Source organism: Mus pahari, chromosome 3 (genome assembly GCF_900095145.1).
Source record: "Mus pahari chromosome 3, PAHARI_EIJ_v1.1, whole genome shotgun sequence".
Classification (NCBI taxonomy): Eukaryota; Metazoa; Chordata; class Mammalia; order Rodentia; family Muridae; genus Mus; species Mus pahari.
The window spans coordinates 103,577,561-103,593,611 of record NC_034592.1 but is presented as its reverse complement, the minus strand read 5'-3'; the positions used below and the strand labels follow the sequence as shown (position 1 = coordinate 103,593,611).

At 45.4% G+C, this 16,051-nt stretch overlaps 1 protein-coding gene and 1 pseudogene across 2 annotated transcripts in view; both read left to right on the top strand.

Annotated features, from left to right (window-relative positions):
* Pla2g4e (phospholipase A2 group IVE) overlaps nucleotides 1-5,199 on the top strand; it is a 64,821-nt gene extending 59,622 nt beyond the window's left edge. For both annotated transcript variants that reach the window (XM_029536544.1, XM_021194928.2), the window contains exons 17-20: nucleotides 184-387; nucleotides 1,284-1,450; nucleotides 2,710-2,893; nucleotides 3,298-5,199. In XM_029536544.1, coding sequence (XP_029392404.1) covers nucleotides 184-387; nucleotides 1,284-1,450; nucleotides 2,710-2,893; nucleotides 3,298-3,515 — 773 coding nt within the window. In that variant the 3' untranslated portion in view covers nucleotides 3,516-5,199. The remainder of the gene's footprint in view (nucleotides 1-183; nucleotides 388-1,283; nucleotides 1,451-2,709; nucleotides 2,894-3,297) is intronic.
* A 1,835-nt stretch (nucleotides 5,200-7,034) lies between these two features.
* LOC115063781 lies at nucleotides 7,035-7,177 on the top strand (annotated as a pseudogene).
* The last annotated feature ends 8,874 nt before the right edge of the window (nucleotides 7,178-16,051 follow it).

Here is a 16,051-nt window from a genome sequence, read left to right as displayed (position 1 = left end):
ACAGAGAAAAACCAAACTCCCGGGCTCGCCATCCTCTCCAGGGCCTTCCTTCCTTCTCTTTCTCCTTTTCTATACCCTTCATACCCTCCACCCTTGTCTCATAAAATGGCTCACTCTCTGGGGTCAAGAAACCAGGTACTACCCCAGCTTTTGTAACCTGCCGTCCATCCCTTCTCCCTACAGAAGATGATCCCATCCTGCCTGAAATCCCTAGATGTGATGATAACCCCCTAGAGACCACAGTAGTGATCCCAGCAACATGGTTGTCCAACACCTTCCGAGAAATCCTCACACACAGGCCCTTCGTGTCTGAGTTCCACAACTTCCTGTACGGGTTGCAGCTGCATACTGACTACTTACAGAACGGACAGTTCTCTATGTGGAAAGGTACCCCAACCTGGGCTGGCGATGTTGGGAGGAAGGAAAAGCAAGCATGGATGTGGCCACAGAGAAAGATGTTCTCCTCTGGCCATGTTAATGGGCAGAGCACAGCCAGCTTGGGTAAGGGAGGTGGGAAGGAGGGGAGTGGGGCAGGGCATGACCCTCTATGACTGAATATGGCTTTGCCAGCAGTGGGCAATGCAGGCATTAATTAGTTAGTTGACTGTAACCACAGAATCTTCCCAGCAGTTCCAGCTGCAGAAGTTGGCCCAGTTGTACAAATGGAAAAGTATGGACTTTTTTAGCAATATCTTTTGGGAGCACCTTTCACTGTGAGTGGTGCCCCCATTGCAGTTGAGCAAGCACAGCCCAGCTAAGTCTCATAGCCCCAGGCCTTAGGCCACATTCTCATAGCTGGGATTCTGTATGCCTCCTTGAAAAGGCTTTAGGGACTAAGGCTAACATTCGACCTATTCCACCACATGGCAGTCTTCTCTGTTGTTTTATTTGTCTGCAGCCTGAAAATTCCCTTCAACCTGGACTGTTATTTTGTCCTTGCTATCTGGTAATAAAGGGGCTGATAGCTCTGGGTCCATGGTTATCCCTAGTTTATAAGATGCCCTTAAGCCCTTTCTTCACCACAAGGTCTATGACTGGGTCACAGTGGATTTGTGTGCATAACCCATAGAAGACTTGCTAAAGCTTCAAGAGCTTGCTGGTGTCCACTAGCCTACACAGAGAAGTAGGACTCAGTGCCCTAGGGAGTATGTGGGAGGCTAGAGGACCTGGCTGAAGAGAGAAAGTTCCAGGGAGGGCACTCGGTACATATCAGGGCCTCTGCCCCACCCACAGCTGACATCGGGTCACCTGGTAGGGTGGTAACGAGAAGGCTTGACTTTCAGACACAGTACTGGACACCTTCCCAAACCAGCTGACACAGTTTTCAAAACACCTGAACCTGCTGGATACTGCGTTCTTTGTCAACTCCAGCTACGCACCCCTCCTTAGGCCAGAAAGGAAAGTCGACCTTATCATCCACCTCAATTACTGCGCGGGATCCCAGATAAAGGCAAGTATTACAGAGACAGCCCCAGCTTCAGGGGCTCCTGAGCGGTCACAGTCAGTGCCACCACCTCAGAGGCCTGAGCTGCTGCAATGGTAGGATGCACTCTGCAAGCACACTCTGAGACTAAGGCATAGCATGGCGCAGGCTAGAGGACCAAACCTCACTGGCAACTGACTGGCTTTCATGCGCTGGAACTTGGGGTTTACATGAACTCAGTAAATGGCAACTTTATTATCACTTTTGAGCATCTGAGGTACTTGGTCATTTTTCAGCTGAAAAAAAAAAATCATGATTAGTTTGTAATATCTTATTTTTAAAATAATCCCAGGGACGATGTAACCATAGGGTCTCCATATGATCACACAAGTGACCAGTGTTGTTGTTGTTGTTGATATATATATATATATATATATATATATATATATATATATATATATGATTTANTTATTTTATGTATGTGAGTACACTGTTGCTTTCTTCAGACAAACCAGAAGAGGGCATCAGATCCTATTAGAAATATTGTGAGCCACCATGTGGTTGCTGGGAATTAAACTTATATTATGAACTACTATTACTTTCTCTTTAAGGGAAAATCCTGAGCTTTTTGTTTTTTGTTTTTTTGTTTTTTGTTTTGTTTTTTTCTTTTCTTTTCTTTTTTTCCGGTTGACTTTGACATAATCCCAGCCTAAAGCCGGGAGAAGAAAGGAATTACAGACAGCTGACAAAAATGAAAGCAATGATCGTGACCTGGGTTTGTAAATAAATGACAGTGTACTTCCCTACCCAGGATCTTGCCTGGTCCTTGCACCAGTTCTCTATGTAGATGGCACGGTTACTGTTATCCCTAGGTCAGAGGCAGGAACCAAGACTAAGTAGCTAGCTGGAGTTCATGCAAGTAAGTCAGGTATAGGACTCTGTGACTTTTAAAGGCACCTTTTCAAAGTCCAGCCCTTGGACACTGCCAGTCGGGACTCCAGGGGACCAGGCCCAGAGTCTGTCAATCTCACAGGATGCCCCCGCTGTCTCCCTGGTCTGTCTTTTAGATGATGCAGCAGTAGCAGGGCTTCTGGGTTTAAAAAATTCATGGAAGAAGCTCGCAGCTGGCTCGGCACTAGCCTACTGCCTGGGCTTTTTGTCCACACAGTGGCAAAGCAGGTTGGGACCAGCGTTAGCTAGGAAAATCAGGAAGCCAGTCCCAGGACCTCTGTGTGGTTTAGCTGCCCCAGGCTTCCAGTGCTCACTGCTCTCCCATGCTGTCACAGCCCCTGAAACAGACCTGTGAGTACTGTGTCGAGCAGAAGATCCCCTTCCCCAGCTTCTCCATCCAGGAGGATGACAACAGTCTCAAGGAGTGCTACGTGATGGAGAATCCCCAGGAGCCCGACGCCCCCATCGTGGCTTACTTCCCACTCATCAGTGACACCTTCCAGAAGTACAAGGCTCCAGGTAAGCCCCCTCGATGTTGTATGTTCTATGTCCAGTTCCCACCGGACATAGATGAAATCTCCTGGTTGGGACACCTGGCTTAGCTCTAGTCTGAGCCCAGAGAGGGAAAGAGAGTTCCTTCCTTCCATCTTTATCCATGAGTTGGCAACATGGTCTCTGCTCTGTTAGTCATTTGACCATTTTATGATACCCAGCTATGTAGAATCTTGAAATAGATGAACTGTGCCTCTGCCCGGAGGAATGTGGGTGTGTGTCCCGGAGGAATGTAAGTGTGTTGGGTGTGTGTGTTCTCTGTGTGTCTGTGCACACACATACATGTGAGAGTGTAGGCATGCAAGTGTCTATGTGTATAAACAAGTCCTTACACTCTACCATAAGTGTTATAGCATATTCTCTTGCTGCAGGTGTAGAGCGAAGTCCCGAGGAGCTGGAACTGGGCCAGCTGAACATCTACGGACCAAAGTCTCCCTATGCCACCAAGGAGCTGACCTACACAGAGGCCGCCTTCGACAAGCTGGTGAAGCTCTCAGAGTATAACATCCTCAATAACAGAGATAAGCTCATTCAGGCCGTGAGACTAGCAACGGAGAAGAAGCGCATGAGGAGCCAGTGTTCCTCCTAGGCCTGGGGGAGTCCTATCCATCTTGTGTCTGCTTCTGTTGTCAGAAGCATCGCCCCCAAAGCAGACCTCACACACGGCTGGCTCTGATCTCTGGCTAGGGGCGCAGCAGCTTCGTCTGGGCTTTCTAGTAAAATGTCACAAATGAACAAAGGTGAGAGAGAAATGAAGAGTCTGTTGGGTTTTATACCCCTGGGGCTTCTCTCCACTTTCAGGCAAGGAAGGTACCAGGGTCATAGACTCCCACACAGTCTCAAGTATAGAATGTGAATATGTGGGCACAGAGAGTGGCTAGTTCCCAAGAGACCTCACCCTTCGAGCTGGAGGCAAAAGTTCCCTAAGTCTCCCCTCCCCTCCTTTTCCTCCTTCCATGGCCAGCCTAGAGAAATGTCCAGGAAGACCAATAACTGCTTTAAGTTTCTCTAGAAAATGCTTTGTAAATTTAAGGTAATTGCATCCGTGGAATTCTTGTTGTCAATAATATTTTGTGATTGATTTTTATTTTTTACTACGATGAAGAGAATATTAGTAGAAAGCCTGGTCTCTGACGCTGCCGAGCCAAACAGGTGACCAAACCCATGTCACTGGTGCCTCTTCAGCTACCAGAGCCCTGGGCTGGTGTGCATGTGAGCCTGACCAGGACCAGGTCTAAGCCCTCAGCTCCAGTGAAACCAGGCACTGCCCACAGTGCAGCAGAAGCTCACAGAGTGAGGATCCAGGGAGGCCTGGGCAGGCCGTGGGCAAGTGGCACCGGGTACATGACTCTGTCCGGCGCCATTAACATCCTCTGGCATCTCTCTGGCTTGCAAATGGGCTTATTTATTTATAAGTATGATTCTTCTTATTTATCACAGAAACACTATGGCCAATTTATCTACGTTCTTATACAGTGACTCAGAGAATATGCTTAGGAAGGGTGACCTCAGAATGGTGAGTTGAACTCTGACAAAGACCTCAGCTTTGGAGGAGGATCTCTGGGGAAGCCCTGGACACCCAGCCTCCAGGCTTTACTAAAGGATAGAAGGGGGCCTCTGCAGTGAGCAGGTAAAAGCCAAAGGGCAGCTAGGCATGTGGCCTTTGGGGAGCCCAACATGCCTGGAGGACAAGGCCCTCTTTCTTGTCCTCCACATCCCTCCACAGTCCTGGTTGTTGAGAGATGAATGGCACCCAACAGTTTAGTTTATTTGTTTCAAATGGACTCCTGTTTCCATCATTGCTATTCAAAGTGGATTGGATTGGGCCTGGCTATAAACCCAGACCCAGCCACACTGACAGGAACCCATACTGTGAAGAGACACCAGTGCCTCTGCTCCAGCCTTACCTGTCAGTGAGGGGGACTGACTCTTGTGTGGGTGACATTGGGGAAGGATGGATTTATCACACTCTCCTACCAGCCTGGGGAGCATGCATCCACAGAATCCGTTGAGCCATTGATAAGCTGGGCTTCTCTGAGCCTGCAAAACTGGTCCCTACCCAGGTGTTGCTGATGTGAGTTAGATGTTCGTCACCTCCTCTAGCCCTCCGCTGGAGTAGCTGGCTGTCATTGCTTTTGCTTCCCCCATGCAGGGAACAGGCTCTGAATTGTCAAAGGGAGCCAGGATAGAACCTGCATTTTGCAGGGTTTGACTCTCCATAGCATATAAAGTTTATAAGAGCACTGTACCATTTGAACACAGAATAAAGTGGTTATGAAGGTGAATATTGGTTCATCTGTTTTCATTTCTGATGCCACAAAGCACCCCTGACCCCCATCCTTGCTCCTAACTCTTGTCTCTGCCCTCAGCTCCACAATTCACTCCTCTGGTCTTTCTTTTTTTTTTTTTTTTTTCTAAGATTTATTTTATTTATTTTATGTATGTGAGTACACTGTAGCTGTACAGATGGTTGTGAGCCTTCGTGTGGTTGTTGGGAATTGAATTTTAGGATCTCTGCTCGCTCAGACTCAAAGATTTATTTATTATAATACATAAGTACACTGTAGCTGACCTCAGACATACCAGAAGAAGGTGTCAGATCTCTTTATGGGTGGTTGTGAGCTACCATGTGGTTGCTGGGATTTGGACTCAGGACCTTCAGAAGAGCAGTTGGTGCTCTTACCTGCTGAGCCATCTTCCCAGCCCCCCTCCTCTGGTCTTTCTTCTCTTTAGCAGCTACTAGGGGTAGAGGGGGCCTGGCCCACACATAACTCTTCAGGGAGTTTTGTTGACTGCTGCAGGGGTGGCCACTGCTTGCAGTGAGGACTCCCCTGTTTTTATGAAGTTGTCATCAGCTAGTGGAGTACTGCCTGGGGCAGGCTGAGCTGCTTCCAGTCCTGGTGCTTGGCCGGAAGAACCAAAGGAAGCTAAAGACAGCCTGCATCAGCAGGAAACGCATGCTTTGTGCACAGCAGGCTGCAAACCATTTGCTTCCCAGGAACTTAGAGAATTTGGTTGTGTCAGGAGTGAGACAGAGTCACGCTCTCACACTCAGCATCCTGAGGCGTCCCCTAAGCTTTGTGAGCACTGGTTCAGGTCAAATTGGGATTTCTAACTTCAACACAAAGAATTTCAGGACAACCTGGAATTGTGAAGCACAGTTGGCATTTTTATTAGGGAGGTTTTGTTTTTTGTTTTTTGTTTTTTTTCAAAATTTTTTCCTTTAATTATTTTATTAGATATTTTCTTCATTTACATTTCAAATGCTATCCTGAATGTCCCCTATACCCTCCCCCCACCCTGCTCCCCTACCCACCCACTCCCACTTCTTGGCCCTGGCGTTCCCCTCTATGGGGCTTATAAAGTTTTAATATAGGCTTAAATAGAAGAGAGAGAGGGGAGCCCAGAAGACAAAAAAAAAGACACATCTAAGTGGGAGCGTGTTCTTCCTAAGGGGAAGCAGGGGAATGAGATGAGCCCAGTGTGACATGGACTCCTCAAGGGAGACTCGGCAGTTTATGTCTTAGCACCAACCTCGCATACATTTTAGTTGCTCTCAAGTTCCATCTCTAAAGGTTGCTAAGTTCCTTTTCCTCCTCCCTCCCCACCCTCTTTTGATAAGAGAGCTGAGACCTGAGGTGGTGTGTACTCACACACTCAGAGATGCAGTGGATAAAATTATAATCTGATAAGGTAAGAACCAGAAACCAGTGCAGCAAGATGACTCAACAGGTAACCTTAAGTAAAGCAAAACAAAACAGAACAAAACAAAACAAAACAAAAACGAACTCATTCAAGCCTGGCCACCACGTTCAATCGCAGACTCCACATGATGGTGTGGAGGTGTGCTCTGTGGCACATACACACCTATACACACACTCATGAGCACATGCATGCACACTAACACGTTTCTTTTCTTTTTCTTTTTTTCTTCTTTTAAGAGGAAAAACAAAACCCAGAAGCCACTGGGGTTGAACAAGGAGTTGAGTATGTATCCTTTCTTTGCAAAAGGAATTTCTGGGCGAGATTCCTAGGAAATTGCGGGTTTGTGGCTGGGGAGAGAGAAAGGCCTTAAGCCCTTGTTGATTGTGTTAGAATTCTTGTTCTGGTCTACGGCCATACCACCCTGAATGCGCCCGATCTTGTCTGATCGCGGAAGCTAAGGAGGGTCAGATCGCGGAAGCTAAGCAGGGTCGGGCCTGGTTAGTACTTGGATGGGATTCCGCCTGGGAATACCGGGTGCTGTAGGCTTTTTCTCCTATCCTACCTCAGATGTGGGGGAAAAATGGAAAGACTTTAGTTGCTGAGTTGTGTGCCCACAGCCTTCCTGGGCCCTACTACCTGACTACTGTCAGCACCTGACTCTGCTCTCTGAACCCCTCGCTGCCCACAACTTCCTTGCTAGCCAGTTCAACTTGCAAGTAATTTGGGACATGTCACTATTACAGGTACTGAGACACAAGAGGGGGGGCAACCAGTGATTAAGCTCCAAGGACCCCATCTCATACACACCTTTTAATAGGTCTACACGGACACCGATCCTCACAGTCTCTGTACACAAGTGTACAGCTCCTGCAAAAGGCAGGAGCAAAGAGGCCAATGATACCTTCCCTCCTGGTTCCTGCCCTGGAAGATGGAGCCCCTTCTCGGCTACTCCTCCCTCACGCTCCTAGCTGCTGGTATTCTATGAGGTCCTGTATCTCTGCCCCTCCCCCCAATGCATTCTCTTCTTAGCAGTCTCAGCTATACCCAGGATCTAATGGCTGCTTCTTCAACAACTCAACATTCTAGTGCCAGCTAAGACAACTCTCCCTTGTTCTAAGCAAAGGCTTTGGAAGTCTGTATCTGCTAGCCCAGTTTTCACTATATAACCTAAAGATCTAAAGTTAAGCCACTCAAACAAAGCTAGAATTCTTTGTTTCTCAGAGTTCTGGGGCCTTTTCAGCTTTATCTGCCATCTTCAGGATTACCCTTTGGCCTACCATCACTACCTGAGCTCCACCCAGTCTGTCTCTATTCTGGACAGTAAGGAAGATAAAGGGGCCTTGGGACTTTTGGTCTATGAAGTTACAAAAACCAGGCCTAGACTGTCTTCACATAAACTTCTTTTTTTTTTTTCTTTTTTTTTTCTTTTTGGTTTTTCGAGACAGGGTTTCTCTGTGTAGCCCTGGCTGTCTGTCCTGGAGCTCACTCTGTAGACCAGGCTGGCCTCGAACTCAGAAATCCACCTGCCTCTGCTTCCCAAGTGCTGGGATTAAAGGCGTGCGCCACCACTGCCCGGCTATAAACTTCTTTTCTTTGAAAGAGACCTAAACTTTTATCTAATGAGAAAGAATTACCAGGTATTCCAACTGTTCTAGTTTTCCAGTCTCTAACTTTGTAATCGTATAGCCTAGCCTAGAATTTACAATGTAGCCCAGGTTGCCCTTAGCCCATAGCAGTTCTTCTGCCTTGGCTCCTGAGTACAGTGATTACGGGCATGTGCCACCACACCCAGCCTTTCCCAGCTATCTGTCTCTGAGTATAAGGACGTAAATTAACCACTGTGTGATTAGTGTCAAGAGTCTGTTGGATCAAGGACCAGGCAGATCAAGGAGAGCTCTCTCCACAACATGTGTGAGACCTTGGCACAAGCAACTTGTATAGCTCTGGAGAACACAACGGCTGTGTCTAAAAAGAAGGCAGAAGAACACACTTCAAGATGGCTCCTTGGGCCAGTGAGATGGTTCAGTGGGTAAAGCACTTGTCACACAGGCCTTAACCACCAGAGAGCTGACTCTGCAAAGTTGTCCTCTGACCTCCACTCCACATGCATGTCATGGCTCCAATGCACCTATGTGCATACATCACACATATGGTTTTTTTTTTTTTTGAGATTATAATACAGTGATGTCATCTCTCCCTTTCATTTTCTCCCTCCAACCCCCCTCCCCTTAAGCCCCTCCTTGCTCTTCTTCAGGTTCATGGCCTCCTTTTTCATTTATTTATTTTTTTAAATGATGGTTCCAGACTCAAGATAGACCAGACTCAAGAGGACAAAGAACTCACCTCCAAATAAGAGGCATGTCAAAAACCCATGCATCAAGGTTTTAAATTCTAGCCTGTACCATTTGAACAGGACCTTGGTCCTCATCTACTAAGCGGACATCCTGTTCCCGGTCCAGGCGTAGCATGGTCTGTTTCTGGTAACAAGCTTTTAGTTAGGAATTGCATTTTTGTCTTTGAAAAGTGGTGGGTCTAATCAAGTCCACAGGGGTGCAGTCCAAGGTCCCTCCACAGTCCGTGAGGGCCAGCTTCTGATGGCTCTTTGCTTTGCTGTCCCCTGGACAGTTCTTGGCCTAGGGGTCCAGAGTAAGCCCCGGAACCCCAGGAGCACACCATTATTCCAGACCAGGAAAGAATGAAAGATTTTTTTTTTTTAAATCAAGAGTGGTGGTTCATACCTGTAATCACAGCACTCAGGGGGCAGAGGCAGGTGGATCCCTGAGTTTGAGGTGACCCTGATATACAGAGAATTAAAAAATCAAGTTTTCTTCCTGTTAGGAAGACTTCCTGGAAGCCTTGGGCTCAGATAACTCTGACCAGAACTTAGTCTCATGACCACACTTGCCTGCAGGGAGCTTGAAAAATATAGTTTTTATCTAGATAGCAATGTGCCCAAGTACCAGGTCAGCGTCATCTTGCTGAAGAAGTCTTCCCCGAGGGACCTGCTGGACAGCCCGACATCTGTGTCCTACTGGCTACATCTCAAGCGACCTCAGTGAGGTGGGAAGCAGAACGCGTGTGAGAGCAGTGTGGCTTCCCTCACAGGCGCCCTCCCGCAGGTCTCTAACTAGTCTGCAGTGTAAGTAAGGTGCTGCACTTGATGGGTGTCTACAGCCGGCGGCCACTGAGCCCAAGACAAACCCGTGAGCAAGGAGTAAGGGCAAGCCCTTCCATAAGAATAATGTGAGAGCCGGGAGTGGTGGTGCACACCTTTAATCCCAGCACTTGGGAGGCAGAGGCAGGCAGATTTCTGAGTTCAAGGCCAGCCTGGTCTACAGAGTGAGTTCTAGGACAGCCAGAGCTATACAGAGAGACCCTGTCTCGAACCTCCTGTCACCCCCAACCAACCAACCAACCAAATAAACAAACAAACAAAAAGAAGAATGCTAGAGCTAGGTGACAATAGTGCATGCCTTTAGTCCCAGCATGTGGCAGGCAGAGGCAGGCAGATCTCTCTGAGGTTGAGATCAGCCTGGTCTATAGAGTGAGGGTTTTTTTGTTGTTGTTGTTTTGCTTTGTTTTTAAAGATTTGTCTATTTTATATATATAGAGAGAGAGTACACTGTGGCTATCTTCAGATACACCAGAAGAGGGTGTCAGATCCCGTTACAGATGGTTGTGCGCTGGTTGTTAGAAATTGAACTCAGGACCTCTGAAAAAGCGGTTAGTGCTCTTAACTGCTGAGCCATCCTCTAGTCCTGAGTGAGTTCTTATGTGTGTGTGTCTTTGGTTTTGTTTGGTTTTGGTTTTGGTTTTTAGTATAGAATAGAGTTTATCCAGGTCATAGGGAGGGGAGTTAAGAGGGTAGTAGAGGCAGAGAGAGGCAGAGAGAGGGAGAGAGTAGAGAAGTAGAGGCCAACCATGACCACATGGAGAGAGGGAGAAAGGGAATGGGGAGCCGGGGAGCAAGAGGGCAAGATGCAAGAGTAAGAGAGCTATAGAGTGAGTTCTAGGAGAGCTACACAGAGAAACCCTGTCTCAAATAACAACAACAACTTTAGAACCTAGCTAAACTTATGCAGAATTAGATTTAAAAGGAAATATGAAGATAGAATAATCACTGTTTGGGTAGAGCAACTGGTCCAGCTGAGAGGAGAAGAGAGATGGAAGGGCAATAAGAGACTGAACATGATCCAAGTCATAATACATTGTGGGAAAAGTCAGATGAGGGGCTGGAGATGACTCAGTAAATAAAGAGTCATTGTGCATGCATGAGGACCTGAGATTGGATCCTGAGCGTCCACATAAAAGCACAAGGTTGTAATTTCAGTGTGGTGTTGGGGGTACACTGGCCAGCCAGCCCAGCTGTACCAGTGGGTTCCAGGTTCAGTGGTGCACTGGCCAGCCAGCCCAGCTGCACCAGTGGGTTCCAGGTTCAGTGAAAGACCTTGCCTCAAAAAACAAGGTGGAAGGCAATAGAGGAGAACACTTGACATCAAATTCTGGCCTGTATGTGCACATGCATACGTGTGCGATGCACCCACATGAACATGTACACATGATACCCCACATATATAAAGTACAATGAAAGACATGATTTTTCTTAACTTCTTATTGATTCTTTGTCAATTCCATGTCATGAACTCCAGTCCCACTTATTTCCCTGTCCCTTCGTATCCACCCTCCACCCTTGCAACCTCTCCCAGGAAAGGAAGAAAGAAGGAAGGAAAGAAAGACCAACCAAACAATGCCTCCCCCACCAATCCCAACCCATCTGGTGGAAGCTGCGTTGTATCGCAGTGTCATGCAGTGTACCCTTTTGTCACACTTCTTTACTTTGTGTCACAGTGTCATGCAGTGTATCCTTTTGTCACACTACTTTGTGTCACAGTGTCATGCAGTGTACCCTTTTGTCACACTTCTTTACTTTGTGTCACAGTGTCATGCAGTGTACCCTTTTATTACACTTCTTTATTTGCAAATGTCCACTACAATGACTTGTAATGACTCAATGCAATGAGGTCTGGTTGGAGGCCTCTGGCTTCTGCTACACTATCAATGCTGGATCCTCACTGGGACTCCTCTCAGATTTCCTGTTGTTGCTCTGTGTCATGGAGATCCTGTAGCACTGGATCTACAGGACCAGCCCCTTCATGTGCTCCAGCAGTTTATAGATGGGGTAGATGTTAGTGTGGGCCAACTCAAAGTTCTGGATCTGGACCTGTGTGGTAGCTGAGTTGGTCAGCCTGCCAGCTCTTCTGCATCCAAAACCTCTAGGACCAGCTCCAGGACTGCCCTGGCTAGCTCACCCAATGCCCCAGCAGGCAAGGGGCAGGGCCAGCTCTCCTGCTCTTGGCTTTTGTGTACTCGTGCCCACACCACCAGGGCCAACTCTCCTGGGCTGCCCAGACTAGGTGCAGGGCAGACTCCCCAGAGTGCTTCAGCTCTCCCATTCTCATGACCTTGGGGCCAGCTCATCCACCTGCTGCAGATGTCAAGGGGTGAGAGGGAGGAGGGCATCTCTCCAGTGCCAGAATTATGTTAAAACTTCCATACAGTGAAAGAGAATTGTGAATCTTATTATCAGGCGTTTTTTTTTTTTTTTTTTTTTTTTTTTTTTTTTTTTTTTTTTTTTTGCCAGAATTGTATAGCACAGCAATTTCTGGACATGTAATGACACTCGCTTTAGAACTGCAAGTCATGGGATTAGCTTGTAAAAAAAAAAAAAAAAGTTGGCGTCAAATGAAAAGTTAGGTGGAATGGAACTGTTTAGTGGGAATAAAGCAAACCAAAGGATTACCACCATTTATAAATGGACGTGAGATGGTGAGGGAGAGGACAAGTCACCCCTCCTCTATGTGAGGGACTTAGCAAAAGCAAGAATGCAGCTTCAGGAAGCAGAAGGCAGGAGGAAAGGCAAGCAGCCCTGCCTTCGGGGTGGGGGTGGTGGGGAGGCACCACGGGACTTCCGCTCCTGTTTGAAGCTCCCAAAGGCAACTCATTTGTCTTCCTTACTTTCCTGCTTGTAAGACAAAATGTGTTCTGTAAAGTTTGGAAAATTCTAAAACCCATAAAGAGAAAACTAAAGTTATCTTTTCCCACACTCTGGGAGCATTACAATTTGGGAGTTTATTACTTCTATTTTTTTTTCTTGGGTATTTTTAAAAAATTTAAACAAAAATACAAAAATCCACTTAAAAACAAAGTTTAAAAACCAAACAAACAAGCAAACAAACACTATAAAGGGCTAAAGACATGGCTCAGCATTTAGGAGGACCAGGTTCGATTTCCAACACCAATGGTGGCTCACATTCATCTGTAGCTGCAGTCCTAGGGGCAGGGTCGGACACCCTCTTTCTGGCCTCTTTGCATGTGATGCCCAAACAATACAAAAACACCCATACATGTAAAATTAAACTAATTTAATTTTAAGAAAGACCTTGGCTCAAAAACAAAATACAACACAATACCATACAACACAAAATTCATCTTAGCCATTTCTAAGTATACAAGCAGCTCAGCAAGTGTGAGCACTGCACATTATTGTGCAACAGCTTTCTGTAGGTTTTCCAGCTAGCAAAATGGAAACTCTATACCCACTGAGCAATGCCCAATTTCCTTCTTCCCGAAACTTCTGGTAACCACCACTGAACTTGACTTCTTGTTTCTATGAACCTGACTACTTCAGAAGTCCCCAAGAAAGTGGCATCCTACTGCAGTCACCTCTCTGTGGCTGGCTTCTTCATCACGGGATATCTCCAAAGATTCACCCATGCTGCACCATGTGGCAAGGCTAAATAATAACAACCACTACGATGTGCTCTCCACATATGTATACATGGACATTCAAGTTGCTTTTGCCTCTTGGCAAATGTAGATTATGCTGCTGTGATCATGGATGTGATCATGGACGTGCAAATGCCTCCTTGAGACCCCTTTGGACCTATAGTTATATTAATTATATATTATAGTAATTCTACTCATATTTTTCTGAGTAACTACCATGCTGTCTTCTATAATTGTATGTGCATGTGCTTCTTTAATCTATCTTTTCCACTTAAAAATTTTTTTTTTATCTGTATGGGTGTTTTCCTGCATGTCTATAAACCACATCCATGCAGTGCCCTCTGAGGCCAGAAGAGGGCATCAAATCCCCCAGGAACTGCAGTTACAAATGGTTATGAGCCGCCACCTGAGGGCTAGGAACCAAACCAGGATTGTCTGAGAGAACAGTCAGTGCTCTTAATCACTGAGACATCTTTCAAGTCCCTGGTTATTTTATTGTTTTAGGCAGAGTCTCATAGCCCAGGTGGTCATGAAGTCCAGAGCTTCATACATGCTCAGCAAACACTCCACCACTGAGCTACACTCCACATCCAAAACTCTTCTTATATAACACAATGTTCAGTTACTGCATAGGAAACCACCGTTTGTTTACATTTGTGAGGAGAGAGCTAGTTGCAGCTTTACAGTATTCTAAATGATAATAACCATATTCTCAGATAAAGTTTTATATTCATTATTCCTCTGGATAAATAACCCTAGGATAGTTTCTTCAAAATGAAATTCCCGAGTCAAAAAATATATGAATATATTGCAACTCATTAAAGAATGGTTGGGCTGGTGAGATGGCTCAGTGGGTAAGAGCGCCCGATGGCTCTTCCGAAGGTCCGGAGTTCAAATCCCAGCAATCACATGGTGGCTCATAACCATCCGTAACAAGATCTGACACCCTCTTCTGGCTCTTCTGGAGTGTCTGAAGACAGCTACAGTGTACTTACATTAAAAAAAAAAAAAAAAAGAATGGTTGACATATAATCAACTGTATGTATTGAAAGCACAATTTGGGGGTCTAGTTAAGAGCATTGGTTACTCTTGAAGAGTACCTGGGTTCAATTCCCAGCACCCACTGGTGGTTTACAACCCTCTGTAATTCATGTTTCTGTATACAGAAATCCTATTGTTCTAGAACTATATGTGGATAGTGGTTTTTGTTGTTGGTAGTGCAGATAAAACTCACTGCTTCATGCATGTGACATTTCTATCATTCTAAACTGTTTATATAAAAGATTTGCTTAGCCAGTCTCAGTGGCATATGCCTGTAATCCCAGCACTTGGGAGATGGAGGCAGAATGCAGAGGTGTTCAGGGTCATTCTCAGGTGTCTAGTGAGTTTGAAGCCAGTTTGGCTGCGTGAGACTCCACTCCAAAATGAAAAACAAACACATTTTGAATTATCCCCTAAATTATCTATTATGTTAAAAATCAGTTGACTATGTACGTGTAGGCCTCTTTTTGGACTCTGTTCCATCAATATATTCGTTCATCACACATAATGATGATGTGTTCTGAGAAATGCATTGTTAGGCATTGTGTAAACATCATGGAGTGTACTCATACAAACTAAAACATGATGTCATAAGTCAAGATAAACTTACAAATCCTTGTTGCCTGTTTCTGAAATGTTATTAGTTTATGTTCATTAGATAATTTTTGCATTAATACCACTTGGTCTTGATTTTCATAGCTTTATTAGTCTTGAAATGAGATAATATAAGAGTTCTATTTTTGTTCTATTTTACATTGTTTTATTTATTCTGGGACCTTCACATCTATCACGAGAAATTGAGAATCATTTTGTTAAGTTTGATTAAAACAAAAACCTGCTGAGGATTGCATTAAATGAACTGGGGGAAAATTTTGTATCTTAATGTTGAGTCTTCTGGTCCATGAACAGGGTAGGGTATGAGTATGGGCAGTGTGTTTAGACCTCCATTTCTCTTAGAAATATATTTTGATTCTCAGCATATAGATCTGGTACATTTTATTTAGATTTAGCTCTAAACATCTCTTAGTTTGGGTGCTATTACAAGGCATGCAGATTTTCTACTTAAATGCCCAATTGTTGTTTCTAGCATGTAGATATATCTGGTTCTTGTAGCTAGAAACCTCACTAATAAATTCACCTCCTAGAGACAGCAGCTTTTTGTCTGGATATACATAGTTTATTTATTCTCCTACTGAAGGCCATCTTGGTTGTTTCCAAGTTTTAGTGATGAACAAAGCTGTCATAAACATCCTTGATTCCCTGGCAGTGATGGCGCATGCCTTTAATCCCGGCACTTGGGAAGCAGAGGCAGGCCGATTTCTGAGTTTGAGGCCAGCCTGATCTATAGAGTTCCAAGACAGCCATGGCTACACAGAGAAACCCTGTATTGAAAAAGAAAAAGAAAAACAAAACAAACAAACAAACAAAACAAAACACCACCACCAACAACAACCAAAAAAACACCCTTGCTGCACTGGCAACACCTGAAAGATCTTTAAAATGCAATTTTATAGCCAAGCATGGTGGCACACGCCTTTAATCCCAGCACTTGGGAGGCTGAAGCAGGCGGATTTCTTTTTTTTTTTTTTTTTT